Genomic DNA, 20,096 nt, shown 5'->3' on the forward strand with positions numbered 1-20,096 from the left:
CTTTCCCTTTGGTAAAAAGTACCAAGGCCTTTAAGGAGTTATGCATATACATATCTTTTAGCATTTGAGTTGTTTTAGCAACAGAAAGCATGAATATGACTTTGGAAGCCGACCGGTTTCTTGGAATAATAAACTCAGACGCAGGTTTCTCCAGTTTACAGCTCAGCGTCTCCAGCTGTCTGCATAATGACTCATCTAAAAGTGGCCTCTCCATGTAGGTTTGGCCAATGTGAGGTCCCGTTCCACCTGTGCCGATGGGGAGGACAGTGCAGGCTGTGGAGCTCTACACAGGCAATCCCAGGAGGGGTACAGGCAGATTTTCACACCTGTCCCCTTTCCAAAAGGAGGTCAGATCTGATCTCTCCTGAAATAACATAAAAAGTGTATAGTGTCTATGCTTCTCATTAATATTGTCATTTTTTAGTATGGTTGAGTGCGGAGAAAACCCTAATCTTGTGACATGCAGATCTCAAACAGGATTCCTTGGTTTGTGGCTCAATACCTTCACGTGGAGACTCAGATGGTGCCAGATTTTGGTCCTTCATTTACCTTCCTTGGCTTTATTTTCAATCTTCAGCTGTCAGTGGAGGAAGAATCAGGTTGTAAGATGACAGAATATCAGAAAAAAAAATTGACTGGGTATCCTCATTTTCTCATTTACAAAAAAGTCTTTCAGGCTTATTCACTGTAGACAACTGAATTTAAAGAAAATAATATAATAATAATTAGAAATTACAATGTTTGTGTTTTGGCTACAAAGGCAGGTAAAATGAACAGATTAACTGTTTTATTTGGCCACATAAAGTGATGGACCCTTCTTGGCTACAAAGGATAGAAAGATCTGTCTAAAAAGCCACTTATGTAACATTTTGCAATGACTGTTGCATAAAATGGCATTGCATCTGGTTCACCAGGAGTAGTGTATTTGAGTGACAGAAAGAACGCATCTAGACATGTAGCTGGGAAGTTAAATAATGATGATGACTTTATAAAATGAGAAATTAAATCATCAGGGAGATGTTGGAGGACAGGGAATCACAGTAACTTGGAGATTTTGTAAAGAGAATAGAGACTAGAAGAGATTTATAGAGCAAATGGGAACAAAATTTTTAAAAGAGACATATTCAGGAAAAGATGAATGAAGACAGATGGTGGAAAGAGAGGGGAAGTTTATAATAACTGACAGAAACAGGATCTGACAGCTCTGAAGAAGAAATAACAGAGTAGCTGTTAACACAAGGAGCAAATGTAAAGGTAATAAACACAGAAGTAGGCAGTGAAAAACATGTATCTCCTGAAATATTGAGGGGCAAAAAGAATTTTCTTGAGGCATGTCAGATTGATAAATACTCCCCAAAGACAATGATATGTTTAATTGAAGAGCACAGGAAGTAGTACCTTTCATCTGCTACCAGTTCTTGTATGCTACCAAGTACGTTATAAATAAATGAACCCACATCTACAATGTTCATCCTAAAAAAATACCCAAACTCCACCAATCTTTAAGACAGTAAAGATGAGTCCAACATATCTTTTGCTTTTTTGCACTTGAAATTGTACTCATTTTACTAACATGGAAAAAAAAAAAAACCTACAGGTTTTGATATTGATATATTTTACTTGGAATTTAGTTTTAACATTGTATATCTTACAGTTCAGATAACAATGCAAACCTTAAAAAAATGAGACTCTCAAGGCTCATTCTAATAAAGCATTTGATCAATATTCTTATCTCACACCTCCTTTATGTCAGGCTCAGAAGAGAGTGAAAGAGATTTTCCTTGCATGCCTACCTTTACACAGCTAAAGATATTTCAAGTCCCATGGTGAAATGCAGTAGGCAAAGCCCAGGCAGCAACATCCTGAATGGCATGCAGTGTAGGAATTATCCCTGACTTTGCAGAACACAGAGACTTAAAAAGCACTTTAATACTCTGAGGGATCCAAAAGTCTCTCCAAGCCATGTTAGGCTGTATTGAAACCTGAGATAAGATGGAATTATAGGATGCTTTAATAAGCAAAAAAATGCAAAAGACATACTGTTGAATTTGAGTGTGTCCTGACCAGTGTAGGTGTTTTACCAGTAATTGATAACAAATGTGTTCTATAACAATGTTTCCCTTATCAAAGAACATACTATTTATCTGTTATGTGTAGGCACATCTCTCGAAGCTAGTCTGATAAGAAGAAAAATGGGATATGTTGATTATCAACTCAGGAAATTTTGAATAACATTTCTGTTTATCATATATTAATATTTCATTTTCAGCTTAGAATAGCGTATTAGGTTTTCCAGATAACGTTGTGACTCATCTCATATATAGTAATACCTACATTAAATTAAATGCTTGCTTCGCAATAATGTATAAGAGAAAGATATTATTTATTTTAAGTAAAATGAGCAACTGAAAAGCAGAGGGGAAGTAAATGGCTTTTTTAATTCACAAAACCCCCCGCTTACTGTATCAGTGTCAAAATAATGCATGGTCAATCCACCAATTACATGGTCAAATACTCTGTATTTGACTTGAAATAATTACATCTAGCTGGAGCTTTGCCACTGCTCTGCGTGTGCTGAGCTGTCCTTGTAAAGGCTCTGCATACAGTTGTCCTCTAGGAGGACTTACTAGTTCTTGCTCTAACCTGAGGATTATCAGGAAGCTTTTGCTATTTGGATCATTTTAGATACCAGCAGTTGTTTACAGTTAACCCTGTACTAGTAAATTATTTTGAAAAATCAGCAATCCAGCCTTTAGAAGAGAGGGCAATTCTCATTAAGATTTTTGGAAAAGGAGATACACTTTCAATTGCTGAGAAAGAAGGTACACTTGCATTGTGCTTTTTACAGCCCTGGAGTCTAATTGTTAAAAACCCCTGCATACTGCATAATTATCCATAAAATACAGCTAACTATTAGTTAGCTTATCTTGAATGATCACCCAATGAACAGCAGACAACATTGCTAGACAGAAAGGCATATGAGAATTTTATATCAAATAGGCTACGCAAGTAAACTCTAGAAATGTAAAGACTACATCCAAAATCTGGCATTTTGTCTGCAAGTAATTTGTAAAACAAATTTTGTAAACCAAAATGGTTTTGTCTTTACAACAAGAAGCATGTTGATGAAAAAGTTTTGACTCATTAGGTAGTAGACGGACTGCCCATGAAGAGCTTTAAAGATAAAAGATTTGAAAGTTGACATGGAATATTCTAAGTCTTTCTAAATGATAGATTTTCCATCCTGGGAGATTTATTATAGTGATGCTTACAACTGTTTTGTATGCATTGAAATAAATGTTTCAGTACATTGCTATCGGTACAATTTCTGATTATGTGCATATTTAGCAGACATGACATTACAATTTTTGCTGACTTTTCAGGGCTTCGCACAGTATTCTGTACTCTTTTATGGTTATTACAATAACCAGAGGACAATTGGATGGCTCAAGTTCAGGATGCCGCTTTCGTATTTTCTTGTTGGAGTTGGGACTATTGGCTACAGCTTTATGATTGTCATTCGAACGTAAGTTCTCCTTGGCTCTCGAATAAAGTAAAGATAACGGGAGATAACTCCTCTGTTGACCACAGAGACCATATTTTAAAAAACATCCTAAGTGTAAGGGCAAGACAATGCAAGACCAAGTGCGAGGTCAAAGTCATGTAAGATTCCTTCAGCCTGTATTTGTTTATCTATTATTCTGCACCAGCAGTTGTGTTGCAGTGTTGTGGACATGGGAAAAGCCTTTACTGAAATAACATTACACTTCCCTCCTGCAACTTCAAAGTGAAAAATGAATGTATAAAGTAAGGAATAGAGCTGTCAGCCTGCCTTTTCATAATACTCTGCATCTAGCACAATGTCAGCTAACATCCAGGAAATTCAATTGTTCTACCTTTAATGATACCTTATGTGAGTTAAATTCTTTTAAGAAGGAAGAAGACAAGAAAGAAACATATGGTGAATAATTCTGTGTTTAACTCACAGTCAGCAGTAAATGATTCTCAGCAAGACTGTAGCGGTTAAGTCATATTTGCACAGTGGTGTAGAAGAATTAATGCCACTGGACATAGTAAGGACTTAATGTCCTGTGGAACACAAAATAATCTCCAGCAGTGAAAACTATGCTTACTATAATGTTAAGATCATAATGTTGAAACAGTTAAGAAGCACAGGCGTAAGTGAAACAGGGCCTAGGCAGCACAACTGGTGATATATTAGCCTTTTGGCTCTCAAATTCTGGACTGGAATTTTGCCTTAGGATCACAATTTAAATGAAATAAAATTAGTATTTTATAGCCAAATTAACTACTGGAATAAAATGTGATAATTCTGATAGTTTCTAAGAAGTAGGCTGCTAATTACCATAATGATTAATATCCTTGATTCAAGCAAGGTGACCGCCTACCACAATAATGCAGTTAGCTATAGTGGTGGCTTTAAAAGATGCCTAGGGTGAAAAAATCAAAGCATTGCAGGTCAAGATTCAAGGACACTTGTGAATATAGAGAAAACTGCAGTTAAACTATTTCCACCCTTTTGTGCTGAAGCGAGTATTTTTCCCTTGCATGAACACTAGACTAATTCATGTTCTGCTTTTCAAATATTGCATGGTATCCTGCATAGGGCCAGAAGCATTTCAGAAGAAAAAAAATATTCTTCAGTTATATATATGTATTTTTAGAGCAGGAACAAACTAGTACAATAAAAACATAATTGGTTTAGCTCAAAAGTATACTTTAAAATAATTTGATAATGTAACTGTGAAGATTAGAAAAGTTTTAGTCTCAGGCAATTGTATTTCAATGACTGTCACCCAGACCAAAATAGCAAAAAATCCCTGTGGCCCAAACAAAGGAATATTTTTGCAGAAAAAATACGTTTTATGTGTTAACTTCCTATCTGGCTACATGACACTAATGCTGGTGAATATTTAAGTAATATTATCAGCACTTCTTGCCATCTTCTGTTTTTTACTCTTTCTCCAGAAAGTAATAGAGTGGGCACAGGAACTAAAAACAGTGTAACAGGAGGTGCTACCATTATTCTGCTGTTGACTGAGATCTGGAAAAGGGAATGTCTACATGAAAGAGGTAGTGAGGATTATAAGTACTATTATACTATTTAGAGGAAATATTTAGATTTAGAGCTCCTTTCTGCAGCTCTTCCAGTGCATAATATAAAACGGAAACGTTTCTGGTTTCAAAGAAATGATATGCCAACCACAAGACTGTTCACGATTTCATTAGGGTCTCTTAAGAAGGAATTCTCTTAACCTTGAAACGAGCTGCAGGGCAGATCCTATGAAGAACCTTTCATGATCCCTGTCCCTTCTGTATACAAGCAGTAAAACAAAAGAAACCCAACCATGGTATTGATTTATGACAGCTCAGAAGGATTTTCTGTATTATTTACTTACTATTCTCTTCCTAGATTTGAGAGTATGTCTTTTACTGGACTGCTGAAAATGTGGTGTGTAGAATATATTGACATTAATAACATGACTCTGCTGCATTAGTGAGCTTTAAAATAAGCATTGTCTTTCCCTGACCAAGAAATCAATACAATACTGAAGATTAATTGGTTTGTACCTTACTAATATACTCCATCCTTGTGCATAATGGTTTGAATGAAGTGATAAAGTTTGCTGAAGCAAGACCACTATTATTACATGAATGACAACGCTTTGAAATAAAGAAATTATTAGTGGTCAAGATTAAGTTAAATCACCGAAGAAATAATTTGATGTTTGCGGATACTGTTATAAGTCTTGTTTATAAGTGCATAAAAGATGAAAGGGAAAATAGAAAGCTGTATTAGTGATACTTCTGTATGCTATAACCAGGTTTCATTCTGGCTTGTTATTTTAGAATTCTTTTTTTTTTTTTTAGTTAAGTCTCTAATCAAATATTGCAGATGCTCTGCAGTTTTCTATTTGAGCCATCTTCTTGATGTGCTTTTCCTATTCAGTTTCTTATCCAGCAGAGTTTCTGAGGTGTTAAGGAAATAAATTCATTCTTTCTCATCAAAATGTGTGTTGTGAGCTCATGAATTGTCTATGTATGTAAATCTCCATCCTTCTGTCTTGTTTCAGACTGAACTTTCCAGATTTAGTATTTAAAAATCATTTTAACATAGCAAAACTAGTTCTAACAAGGTCTTCCTGTGTCTTTCTGGCTTTTGTAGAATGGCAAGGAATGCAAATGAAGAAGGTGGTGGGGATGATACTAGTTTTAATTTCAGCTGGAAAATGTTCACAAGCTGGGACTACCTGATTGGCAATCCTGAGACAGCGGATAATAAGTTTGCCTCCATCACAACAAGCTTTAAGGTAAAATAGAGCTCACTAAGGAGAGGTAGCCCCATTTGCCTTTCACACTGATGTGAATCAGATGAAGCTAAGGTCAAATATTACCTGTCCCTGGGGCCTAAAACCTTAAACCAGAATTGGACAACTATAGAGCTGTCCCTTCTGAGGGATCCTTCTGAGTCTGTACGTTGTGCCTTGCCTTCTTAATTTTTTTCCTTTTGATTGTGGCATCTTTTGTGTTCTCTGTGACTGCAGTACTAGTTTTAGAAAAAGGATTCTACTATAAAAATAATCTTTTCCTTTTTCTCATCTTTGATGGCTTCCAGTTTCTATGGTGCTTGTCTGAAAAACTTTTTTTTTTTTTTAATGCTAGTGACATTTTGCCAACCTCATATTATCATCTTCTCTTGCTACACTGAAGAAATACCATAAGATAAAACAATAGGCGTGTCTACAAAGCGGTATTCATCACATCGGAAGAATTGGCCTCAGAATTTTGAGTTTATACTTGCTTTTCAGTAAGAAAAAGAGGTTACTTCCCTTGCATAATATAAAGGTTTTATTTTCAAATTAATTATGGTATATAGCACAGTTTTCAAGGCAATACAAGGTGGATTTAGGCCTATTTTCAGTTTATAGGATATGTAGATTTCAAGAGTGTTTGTGTGAGGAATCTGGGCAGGATGCGAGATGCACAGCTGTGAAAACAGTAAAGGGGATATATTCTGTCTGTTGAATGTTAAAGAATGTGTTTCTGCACTGGGGTCACTGGGAGACACCAGTGAAGCATGTAAAGGAAAATCTAGTTTTCAATTTAATAATGCACAAGGAATACACTGGCAAGGTGTTGCTGGGTAATGGACAAGATGCCAGACTTGCAGTCACACTATACACATACAGCATGGGAGCTGGAGGACCGAGTGCTAGCCGTACTACCCAAGCACACACAACACACTTCCTTTCTGCGGTGGTGGTATAGCCAATATACCACCTCACCCTGCCCACCCTCCCAACTGCAGGCACAAAAGACAACTGCACTCAAAGTCAGTTGAAAGAAAAGGTGCCAGAAAAACAAATATCCAAGAAATACTAACTGAAAGCACTGAAACCATGTGAGCTTTCCCTGCCCACCTACTAAGGGCAGCTTCTGAAAGCTATTTGGAGAAGAATACATATCAGTGGAGACAGAGACTTATTTTTGAGAAATAAAATCATGAAGCTTTGCTGTGTTCTTTGCAAATGAGCATGGAACCTCAGAGAGAAAGAGTGAAATCTTGGCTTGGGTGAGGTCATGGGAGTTTTGGTCAAGAGCTGCTGCAATCTCCTTTCATTTATGTAACAAACGCAAGAGGTAAGAAAAGCAGAGCCATGCAGAGTAATTATTGCGATGCAGGAGTTCAGCTTCCCCTCTGGGCAACTGATCTCTATACCAAAGTAAGAAGCTGTAATCAAAATCCCTTTTCAAGAGGACACTTCAGAGCAAAAGCTCTTTCTTCTAGCAAAAGTAGGAGCTGGAAATTACAGTTACGCCAGACTCTTAATATTTATTTGACATGGTCAGGAGTAAATGTGGGGCAAACATTTTATTCTGCATTCTGAAGCTGTGCACTCTTTGCCTTTTTGGGGGATTCCTACATCTAAACTCTCTTTTCATTCCTTTTGAATTACTGACTTTCAGAATAAAAACTTTTGGTCTTTTCTCACAAATGTACATTTTTAAAGTGTGATGGTTCCTTTTCTGGCAACTAATCACACATTTATCCTGCTGGGTCACTGAGTCTCATAGCACCTCGTAAGCTGACAGGACATGCTGGGGTTTTTTTTGGCACACAAGTGGAGTTGTAACAAGAATCAGTGGGGACACACTCGGCAGAAGCAAAGCAAACCCTGGGGAGCCAAAACCTCAGGGTCTGCCCAGGTCGAAAACAGACTTTATGAGACAATACAAGCTCATGTCAAAACATGATGCCCAGATCTGCATTTGCATTTATTTAACTGATTTAACTGGGGAAAAAATGTGGGATCTTGACCATTGAAGTACTCATAATATTCCTTTCTTTCTAACAAGTGCAGGAAGCTATCGTGGAGGAGCAGGAGAGCCGAAAAGAGGAAAATATTCACTTGACTCGATTCCTGAGGGTTCTTGCTAACTTCTTAGCCTTATGCACACTTGCTGGGAGTGGCTACCTCATCTTTTTTGTTGTCAGAAGATCCCAGAAATTTGCCCTGGAAGGTCTGGAGAACTACGGGTGGTGGGAAAGAAATGAAGTTCGTGCTAGCACATTTCTAAAATAGATGTGGTTTGAAACTGTGTTACTCTACGCTGCATGTTGCCTTTTTTTCCTGAGAATTTAAATACTCTGAGTGTGGGTGGTAAATATCTAACAAGAGCATTGTTCTTATCTCTCTGCTTCCTGCTGCATTAAAGTAATTATTAATTGGTTGGTTCTTTCAAATGCCCCTTTGTATTTACTTTTTATTTGAGGCCTTTACCTTTACTCTTTTCTGCTCTTAAGATTGTTTTCCAGCCACTCTGTGGACTCACAAGATCTCTTCAAGGAGCCCTATCTCCTGTTGCTTTCCTCCTGTGACTGGCCCGCACAAAGTGACTGGTGTGTGGGCATATCCAAAGTTATTTGGGGCTTCATGGATACAACTCTGCAGTGTAGCAACAGGATGGAGCTCATGCCTTCCAGTTCCAGCTGCCCAGTCCAAGAGTTCAATACCATTTCTTTGTGCTTAATCAGCTTTCTTCTAGAGCAGATGCAGCCCTGCCTGATAGAGGTGTATAGTGAAAGTGATTGGTTTTGCTATAACAGTGTGCAGTAAGCATTTGAAGTCAGTGTTGCTATATGAAAGCCTGGGCAGGTTTTACTTTCTTAGCAGACACATTGTTGTGGATGTTGTAAAACTAGCTGTTTGTCACTTAAAGCTCATCTTTTGAGCTGGAGTGGAAAGCAGATATCTGATTTAAGGTAAAGAAAAAGATGCTAGCCTCACAAAGCTGCTGGAATGGGTGATGATGAAATGAGGAAAGTCAATCCCTAATTTTCAACGGCAAAACCTGACTGAGAAAGTAACATAAAAACTCCAGCAGTCCACCTCTGGAATCCAGAGAAATGAGGCTGTTGAGATTGGGTTAAGTTACTTCATAAAATTTATTACATTTGAATCTGATGGGAAAGAAATGTTGTGTACAGACCTGCTTGGCTTAAAGCAGGATGAGCTTCAAGTGTGGCAACAGACTAGCAGATGAAGACAGTTCAGGAGGAATTCAGCTTTCCCTCAGTTGAAAGGTGTGGTAACAGATTTGTACTAGTAAGAACTGTGCTATCAAAAGCTGTTATATTAGCTTATGCTGCAGTCTGGAAAGTAGTTAAACATATGCATGTTTACATTCATTGTTTTACTTTTGTTTGCTTTACAAATAAATACTGCCAAGGAGACTCTATGCCTCAGAACTAAGATCAGCAGCAGGTGTGCCTCTAAAGGGGAGTGGATCAGGCAACATTGCCATTATTTGGCTAAAGATTTTTTCCTATTGACAGGTGATGAATGTATTTGTGGGATACAAAATATTGCCCTTAATGGGATATTATTATTGAATTACATAAATATATTTGGCATATATGTAACAGCCACTTAAACATTTTTCTTAATTTCTTAATCAAGCTTTCCTATATTTGTATCATTAATAAATTAATTGAGATTTTGATTAAAAAACCCTATAAACTCTTAATATACTACTTACAGCAAATGAAAGTGCAGCTTGTACATACAATTCAACCAATGGTGTGTAAAGATTGACTTTCTTCATAAAAAATTAAGCTGGTTCTGCAAGAAATTTCTTTTCATCACACTGGATGCATTAAGAGATTAAAAAATGCTTGCACATAGTTATGGTGTCTTTGGAGCAATCCAGAGTATATACATTTTATATCATCTCTTCCTGAATCTCACAGCGTAATAATGTGGCACTGGTGACTTTGTGGACAAGACCTGTTTCTCTCTGACTATCCTCCTCTGTCATAATGAGGTAAATTTTTCAACTCCCTCTTCTTATTGGCAGTACCTAGTTCTGTCAGATCACAGTTCAGAGAAAACTGTCTAGTATGTCATGGAGAACAAGAAATTAGTGGAAACAGCCAGACTGGGACTGTTCAGGGATTTCATCAGCCTTTGCATCACTTCTCATACGTGGCTGTGGCCCGGTGGCTGGTCATGGATGAATGATGAATATGCACCTTGTGACAAGTTACCCATGACTGTGGAAATTTTGGTAAAATTGAGAACAATGCCACTGATTCACTTGGTAAAGTATTCTGAAATTGGATGAAAATTGCTGAACAAAATTGACTTTTCTGGTTTGATAGAAGATAGTTTGCAGAGCTAGAAGGCAGTATGAGCATCTCTCTGGTACTCATGTACCCTGTTTTCTCAAGTATATTCCTGTACTGTTTAAAAATAAAACCACTTAAATGAAGAGAAAACTTATGAAGAGACCGACTGATTTCTCTGAATCAGAATCATTAAGAACATTTAGGTAAAGGGGAGATAAATTTTACACAGTAATTTTTTTTCCAGCAATAAAAAAGTATAGCTTTAACATTTCAGATCTTGAAAGCAGAAACTACTCCACAGAGTATTTTTTGCCAAAAATATCCTATTTACTTTAAGGTTCCCAGTATTGGATACGGAGTACATTTATATTGAAGTTATTAAGCAATGTTGTCAATGCTCTGTTGAATTCTAGAAGTCATCAGGCCGCCTTTATTAGTATGAAATATAATTTATAATTCTAATTTACTTTTTAAAAATGAGACTACATTTACTAGAAAAATAAGTCTTTATTAGTGCCTTCTGCGACAGATGTTAGACATATTTATCACTACTGCAATCATTGTTAGTGGAAGATATGATTTATTTTAGCTAGACTACTTACTCTTAATGAACTTACCATTTAACCAACAAGCAGTCAGTGTTCAGTATTTAATGTTGAGTTGGCACAGTTTAATATGCCGGGGCTCTGGTGTTTAGATGTGACTGCAGTCACAGGATATCTTACCAGGTTCATAGCAGCTGGAAAAGCTTGTCTAAGCAGTAATTTTCTAGGTTTCAGAGTGTCACGCAGGGACTTGGTATGTGGAGCAGTTAATGTCACAGAGATAAAAACCTGTGTTTTGAACCAGTTTTAATAATTAGTGTGTGCCTCTTGGGTTTTGTTCTTTTCTTAGGGAAAATTCTATCTCAGCAGGGCAGAGAGGGCTCTTGAGATTTACTCGGCAGATAGTGAATATAGGACCACATTAGCTATCACCCGTAACTCTACCATGTCTGCATGCTGGCATGCTGCTCTTCTTCTGGCACATCATTCCATAATTTTTAGGTCACACAGAACAGTGAAACTGTCACTGATTGATAAAAACAGTGAAAGGAAATATTCTCCAGCACCTGAGCTTCAAGTTGACAAGAAGTCCAGAATACAAATTAGCTCCTTTCTGAGATCAAACTAGATTAAAGTGGCCAAAATTCAATGGATGATCTATTTGTTCAGCAAAATCCACCACAAGAAACTAAAAAGTATGATGACAATAAATCCATGAAAGTATATGAGAAGTGTTTATGCTTTTGAAATATAGAACCCATCACAGTTTTCGGACTTTGAAAACTCAATGTGTTACATTTTGCCTCAGTAAAAAATTGCATTTTTGCTTATAATAATTTCTCATTTTTCAACTTTGCAAGTTTTTGTGCCTCATTTCACCTCTTATCTTAAAAAAGTCTTTTCTCCAGAATTAGAAATGCTCTTGAGGTGGGGCACATGAATAGTCAAAGCACAGAAAAATGTAGATAGAAAGCAAATGAGGAAGAATATGTTTGCTTTAGATAAGTGGCAAAAAAGGCAGAACACAAGAACAATATAGAAAATATTGAATGTTCAAGAGAAAGAAAGCTGTGACTTCCTGCCTCTCCCATGCAGCAACAAGGAAACTTTCAATATAGTTAGCGGGTATTATATTTAAAAGTACCTGAAGGACATACCTTTTCTTCCAAAATACCTACTTACTATGTCTTCCAGTATGAGAACTAAGGGACATCAAATGAATGGAGCAGAAGCCAGGTTCAGAAAAAGCAAAAGCAAAGGAATGGTAGATGATAGGTGCTAGTGCTATGAATACCAAAATTTGCATCTGTCTGAAGGAAGACTGATCTAAGGTATGAAAGAGAAATCCTCTGGGGTTTACTAAGTACACAAAAAAGCCCATCTGACTGAAATACCCAAACTGAATATAGATGGAGTCTAGGACTTATTCATATCTGTTTGCCCTTTTCTTGCTCTCCCCTGGGCATCTGTTGGGCTTGGCCAAACTTTGGTGTGGCCTAGGTCCTCTTATGCACACATTTGCTCCTGGAACTAACTGTGTGGGAGGATATCAGACACCAGAGTCAGTGAGGATTCTGATTTGTGATTCGACAGGACCACAGCAGGACTGAGCATATCTACTGATAAACAACCTGTTACAGTAAGTTTGAATTTTAAGAATTCATGATTAGTCATGTTGGCTGTAGTTGGCTCCTGCAGCTTTGCCATCTTGGACCATATTGGGCATACAGTCTTTGGTTTAATGGTGACTGAGAAATAACTGTCATAAACTATGTTTATAAAAAGTTTACACAGTTCATTATGAAGAAAAAGTAACCAATATTTTGATCACCAACAGCTCATCACCTTCCAGAAGTACTAAAAAATAGGAATATCCACAATTCTCATAGGAGAAAATTTATTCAAAGCATTAATGTATGAAATCCAATACAGCTGTTAATATAATAATGTAAAAGGTGGCAGGAGATTCAAATAGAAATTCTACTTTTTTTTTGGTTACAAACCCAAGTGCTGCAAGAGATGGTAGCTACAAGTATTTAGTTGGTTGTTTCTTTTTGCGTGTTATGAGGTAACAGTCACTTCTTGTTATTTTAACAAGGTAATGCCAGTTACAGATAACACTAAATACATAGGAAGCATCAGTGAATTCCTGTAATAATTAAAGAGAATCCACATACTTCTTACAGGGTGCCACAAGCCATGTGCAGAATGTACTACCGATTGCCTACAAATGCAAAAATCAAGCAATTATCTCTAGAACTTGTTAAAAAACAAGAAAAAAAAAAAACACCAAAAAGAAAGCACTTTATTTCTTTTCATTAAGAACACTGGTGTCGTGGATGAACCTTTTTCAAGAGTGGGAATGTATATATTTGTGAGCGAGTGAATTTATTTGTTGGCATAGTGCTTTCTGCTGCTGTGTTATTTCTGAGAAACAAAAGCAGTCCTAACTCTCTTGGTAGCAGGAAATTAAAAACGTATCAAAATTTATAATAGTTCTAGCAAAATGGATTCCAGCATGGATGAGAAATGCTACTTTCAGAGCAATTTGAAGACTAGAGTTCTGTGAACAATTAAGTTTTTTGTGACTAAATAAATCATTTTTGCTTAATTTTTTAAATATGATTCATCTCAAATAAACACCTTTGTGTTTTCCACCAACCTTTGTGACTTAGAGTGAGGCAATGTTTTCTGTTTCTTGTGTGTTGGGTTTAGTCCCTCAAAGACATACTTTTTGTAATGAAATTTTATTTTAAATTGAAATTGAGTAACTGCACTCTTAAACTTTTTCTATTATTTTAATTTTTGGCTGACACAATTAATTAGGACCAAAAGGTTCAAGCAGTCTTGAAATAGCTTTTATCCATCACTTAGGAACATTCCATTACAGGAACACCTCACTTATCTGGGCATTCTAAGAATTTATAAACTATATTGTATTTCAAACTTTCTAAAAAAGCTAGTTACCTGTTTTTCTCAGTTTGCTTTCAGTAAACTTGTTCAATTTCCACACCGCTAAGATGATGAGTTAATTTTATTAGAGGTATCTAAGAAAATCCGGCAGAAAGAAAAAGGGTTGATTTGGGTTTGCTTATGCAGTGAGAGCATGAGATCTAAGATAGACTAGAGAGCTGGGCAATCACCAGATATATGAAATTCAACAAGACCAAATGCCGAATTCTCTGCCTGGAACATAGTCATCCTGGTTATATATACAAATTAGGGGATGAGAGGCTGGAGAGCAGCCCCACAGAAAGAGATCTGGGGATTTAGGTTGGTGGCAACTTGAATATGAGTCAACAGTGTGCCCTGGCAGCCGAAAGGGCCAACCACGTCCTGGGGTGCATCAAGCACAGCATTGCTAGCTGTTGATGGAGGTGTTTGTCCCACTCTACATTGCATTGGTGCAGTCCGACCCCGAGTATTATGTGCAGTTTTGGGTGCCTCAATATAAGACGGACATCAAACTATTAGAGCATTTCCAGAGGAGGATGACCAAGATGGTGGAAGGCCTAGAGGCCAAGAATTCTAAGGAGTGTCTGAGGTCACTTGGCTTTTTCAGCTTGGAGCAGAGAAGGCTGGGGTGTGCCCTCATTGCAGGCTACAGGTTTCTCAAAGGAGGCGGTGGAGGGGGAGGTGCTGATCTCCTCCCTCTGGTGACCAGCAATAGGACAGGAGGAAACAGAATGAAGCCGTATCAGGGGAAGATCAGATTGGACATTAGGAAAAGGTTCTTCATCTAGAGGGTGGTTGCTCACTGGAACAGGTTCCCCAGGGAAGTGGTCATGGCACCAAGCTGGTCAGAGCTCAAGGAGTCTCTGTACGATGCTCTTGGTCATAGGGTTTCGTTTTAGGTAGTCCTGCGAGGAGTAGGGAGTTGGAGTCAATGATCCTTATGGGTCCCTTTCAGCTTTGAGATATTCTGTGATTCTATGATTCTGTGATTCTGTGACATATAGAATTAACTTTGAGTGAGATCTCAGATAATTCAGTGCAGTGTTTTTGTAGGAATGCTTTTTATAAAACATCTGTGTCTCTATTGGAAAGATGTGGTAGAGACGTAGGATAAAACAGTATTGGAAATAGATTTTGCTGAGTTCTCTAATAGTAGAATTTTGGTTAAAATGTAGGTTTTAGTCAGAATAACTAAAAGTTGATTATTTTGGAGGTTTAAGTGAAATGTGAAATGAAAAAAAGTTCTGATATATCCATCTGCAGTAGATCACAGTTGATTTTTCATCCCGTTCTTCCTTTGTGAAAACATCTTGTGACTCCCAGAGTGGATTTTGTTTTTCATTAAATAAAAAACCAAATAAAAAGTAGCAATGGAAATATACCTTCCACCAAAATTAATAATGACAAAAGAACTTGCTGCTAACATTTCATTGTGAATTTCTTTTGTTTTGTTTTGTTTTGTTTTTTCTTTTTTCCCCTCTCAGGTGAATATGGTTATGTCACTTTTAGGAATGTTCTGTCCAACTTTATTTGATGTAATTAGTTCTCTGGAAAACTACCACCCTCGAATAGCTCTAAGATGGCAGCTGGGACGAATCTTTGCTCTTTTTCTTGGCAATCTCTACACTTTCATTATCGCCCTAATGGATGAAATCAATCTCAAGGCAAGCTATTTACTTCCCTTCATTATTTTTAACATGTAGCTGGGCAAGTATGAGGGTTTCCAGCCAGTCACAGACATGTCAGTGAAAGATGTGCTTTTCTTTCTGTACTCTAAATCACATCCATGCCTGAGCTGGTAATAGGAGTCTTGGAGTAGAAAAGGTTGAGAGTTGGTAACAGCCTTATGTTGGTTTTTTTTTTTTTTTTCCCCCAATTTATTTCTTTACTTAGTTGGAAGAAGAAAAGATAGTCAAGTATAACATGACAATATGGGAAGCCAGTCTGTACAATGGTACTATTCCAGAAAATTCAACTGCTCCTCCAATACAGGTGGACCCTGCAGATGTCCCCAGAGGGCCGTGTTGGGAAACAATGGTGGGACAGGTAATGTAACTGCTTTGAGCTCATATTTGGAAATAGATCATAGTCTTTTACAGGATATAATTTCTAAACCCTCTTTATGTCTGCTAATAAGTGGCATTAAGGTGGCAAAATGTGAGGAAAAGCATATGCGGGCCTTTTTCCTGAGCTAAAAATTTGAGAAAAAATTACCCGAGTTTCTTGGGACCCTGTCTAGTGGGGAATTCTTTCTTCTGCTAGTTGACAGCATTGAAAGCACTTCTTTTATCCCCTCCTTTTCACTGTGCTCTTCGTTTACCTTCCTCTTCCTCATCCCATATTTGCCTTGAAAAACCTGTTTAGCAATTTTGAACAATTGGATTTGTCATAACCCCTAAGAAATATGGTAATTCTGATTACAATTTTGATCAGGAAAAATCAGTTTCTGACTACAACAGACCTACAGAAAGCATAAAAAAAAGGAGTAGTTCAACAGGAAAATATGTGTAAGATAGCTCTTAGAGCAGTGTGCTTTTGAGAAGGCATCTCTGTCTTAGCCAAGTAACAATGCAAAAGAACAATAGTGGTTTAATGGTAAATCTGCTCAGTCATTTTATTTGATTCAGTTGAAACTTTATTCTTACTCACCTATTAATATAAAATGCCATTTCCAAAGAATTTTCTAATTTCCCCCTTTCCTCTATTTGATTATACCCCATTGCTGTTGTTTTGTGCATGAGAATGAATTCACCACTGAATCACAACTTTTTCTGTTGCTCCATCACTCTGACAATCTCACCATCTGGCTATCTCCACTCCTGACTGAATAAATCACCAGCAGGGAGCAGACAGGCAGGAAGAACAGCCCCTCTAATTCTCTTCACTGAAGCTAAGAACATGAAGAACTCATCACTGCACTAATTTTCTCCTTAATTTCAGAACAGGAAGAGTAATTGCCTTTTGGGCAAATTTTTGAGAAAGCAAGCCATTCACTCCCCATTCACTCTAATCATACCCTGGAGGTCTCATCCGATAATATGAGCACAAATTTGACCAAAGGAAATGAAGGGCAGTTTTTCTTCTGATATTTTCCAGAACCGGTGAATGTAGAGGAGGAGTAGAGTCTTTCCCATGTTGAAGCAGAGTGAGCACAATTAGGGTTCTAGTCCAGCATTTCATGATTATTGTAATTACTAGTTGCTTAAATGTTCTTAAAGAAATTTTGCTCTAACAGGAATTTGTGCGGCTGACAGTCTCTGACACGATGACAACGTATATCACAATTCTAATTGGTGATTTCTTGAGAGCCGTCTTTGTTAGGTTTTTCAATTACTGCTGGTGCTGGGACTTGGAGTATGGATTTGTAAGTACCTGATTTGCTATTCTAAATGTTTTGTCAGATTAGCTCTTCATATTTTTGTAGTAAATTACATTTTGCTTTAAGCCCTACAGAGTTAACAGTTGGCTAGACACATCACCTTCAAAATCCCTGAATAACATTGTGTTAGTTTTTCTCAGAATTTGCTTATGCCTTAATATTTGTTGTATTCTTTAGACTTCAGTAAATTTAGGAAGTGTATTTCTTTTCATTTGATTGTGTAACAAAACTGAATATGTATTTTTGACACATTTCCAATTTGAAGACTCATTCCTTGTTCCATGAACTACAATCTCATTGATTTCTACAGGACTTCAGATAGGGTCTTCTAGCATATTGAGGCATCTACTCTTTGTGGAGAAAATTGTGAAAGAACTTGTTCTAGAAATCTTATTATACATATATTTTGGTAGAATTAATTTAGTTCAAATAAAGTTTGCAAGTCTCATAACATAAGTTGCTGTAGACCCACTTGGGAGTTGAGCCTTTTTTAAGCAGATCTGAGTGAGGCTAAATTAGCCAGCTAACACGCCTGCTCTGTAAGGTCTGATGCTGTTTTTTCACCTGCTAAGTAGTAGCCAGGTTACTAACAAAGTTTGTGAAGCTCCTGAAGTCTCTTGTGTACTTACTGAGAAGTATGGAAAAGAGCTAAGTATTTTAAGCTATCTTGGATACCTCTGTATGAACAGCCATTGTACCTGTTCTGACATTCTTTTGTGCTCCTTTCCTCAAAATTTTACCTTCGTATGTGAACAAATTTCTTGTTTTACTGAAAGCAGCTGCTTTGGAAATGGTAATTTTCCAGAGGAAGAGAAAGTTTTGGTGTTTTCTATAGAAAAAACATCTTTCTGTTGTAGCTACGTCATTGCTATAGGCTGGCTCCTATGAAATTTCGGCCTTTACAGCAAGGATCAGGTTTCTTCCTGTTAATTCTATGACGTGTCTCAAACGGGACTGGTGTAGGGCTGGAGACAAAGACTACCAGCCAGCCAAGTTGTCGACAAACAAGTTATAACCCTTGCAATATCAATATCAAATGCAGGAATTTGAATACAGCCTGGGTAGAGAGCCAGCACAGCTTGTGGAACCATGTATTTTCATACACTTAAATTGCGTCTGGAGCTTCCTTATATTTTCAGATGTTCCACAGCCATTGCAATAGCTAAGGCTGGATGTTAGGAACACATGAATCATTGTAGCCAACACTACATCTGACAGGAAATAACTCAGACATTGTATTTCCCAAAGATGTTGAAGTGATAGTCTGGACCTTTTCCCTATCAGGACAGCCACAATCAATGAAAAAACCTGAATGAATGCAAGTCTAAAAGCCATTCTGAAGACTGTAGGACAGTCTCTTTAGCTATGATGATTTGGCTTCCATTTGGGCTACCTGAATCCTCTTCTGTCTTGCTATTTACTCTGAATGAGCTGCTTTTTATGCAGGAACTTTTTGTTGCATGACCACAGGTGCCTAGAGCTATTTGAGATGACCCTGGGTATCCAGAGCAGCTGGATGGGCCTACTAGATATATTTTTTTGTGAGATGCCTGCAGTCTCCTTGTGTTGGAAGCCATACAGTGAACTGTAAGACAGTTTGGCTTGAATTGGGAGTGCCAGTTGTTAAGTGAAGACGCTTACATTCATCCATTAACACTTCAGACAATTTTTTCTCTTTGTTTTTTGAGGTTATTTTTTCTTAACATTAGAGATGTTAATAGAATACAATACAGTAATTCAATGAATAGAACAGAGCCCATAAAGGAAAGAGCTTTAATTAAGGGTCTGGACTAAAGTGCCGCACAGATAGCACCCTTCTTTCTATCCATTCATCCATAAACAGAGTAAAGAACGTAAAGACAGGTGATGAGCAGTGAGAGTGAACCTCACAGCCTACACCAAAGGGCTTCAACACTTTTAATGAAAGCTGTAGCATGTTTATCCAGTAATAAGGGGACACCTTTTTTCCATGATATGTTATTGCTCTCAAAGTGTCAACAACACATCTGCTGGTAGGGATGCTGAAGCCAATTTATTATTAGAATTTTTATTTGGCAGTATGTAAGAATGACTGTAATGGTCTGGTCCATTATGGTCATCAGGTCCAGTAAGCTGCCTGAAACAACAGCCAGAAGTGGAAGTGCAAAGTGGAAATCAGTGAATTTCTGGTAATATCTGAGTTTAAAATATTCCCTAGAAAGTAGCTATACCTGTGTCTCAGTGGTTACTGGCTATGATGTACCTATCATCCATTAATTTTTAGACTTTTTCAATACCCTAAATATTTTTGACAACCAAAATGTCCTTTGGCAAAGAATTGCAGAAATTAACTTGCATGTTGTGGAGAAAAACACTTCTTTTTGTTTGTTTAAAAATTAAATTTAATATTATTTTATTTGTTAATGCTAGCCCTTATGTTAAGAAGAACAGTCACGTGTTATTTGGTTCCGTATGATTCTATTTATCTCTCCATGTCACGTATAATATTCCATCCCTCTATACAGCTCTCCTTGGTCAACTGCTTTCCACGTTGAATACTACTAATCTATTTAATCTTTCTTCATAT

The 20,096-nt window shown here is 37.3% G+C and overlaps 1 protein-coding gene across 1 annotated transcript in view; it reads left to right on the top strand.

Moving 5' to 3' along the window:
• Positions 1-20,096, top strand: part of TMC1 (transmembrane channel-like 1) — a 70,795-nt gene that overhangs the window by 40,876 nt on the left and 9,823 nt on the right. The window contains exons 9-14 of the mRNA XM_009886410.1: positions 3,384-3,526; positions 6,188-6,332; positions 8,385-8,579; positions 15,636-15,815; positions 16,045-16,197; positions 17,387-17,515. Of these exons, the coding sequence (XP_009884712.1) occupies positions 3,384-3,526; positions 6,188-6,332; positions 8,385-8,579; positions 15,636-15,815; positions 16,045-16,197; positions 17,387-17,515 (945 nt within the window). The remainder of the gene's footprint in view (positions 1-3,383; positions 3,527-6,187; positions 6,333-8,384; positions 8,580-15,635; positions 15,816-16,044; positions 16,198-17,386; positions 17,516-20,096) is intronic.

The sequence above is a fragment of the Charadrius vociferus genome, unplaced genomic scaffold (genome assembly GCF_000708025.1).
Source record: "Charadrius vociferus isolate BGI_N301 unplaced genomic scaffold, ASM70802v2 scaffold505, whole genome shotgun sequence".
NCBI classification, from domain to species: domain Eukaryota; kingdom Metazoa; phylum Chordata; class Aves; order Charadriiformes; family Charadriidae; genus Charadrius; species Charadrius vociferus.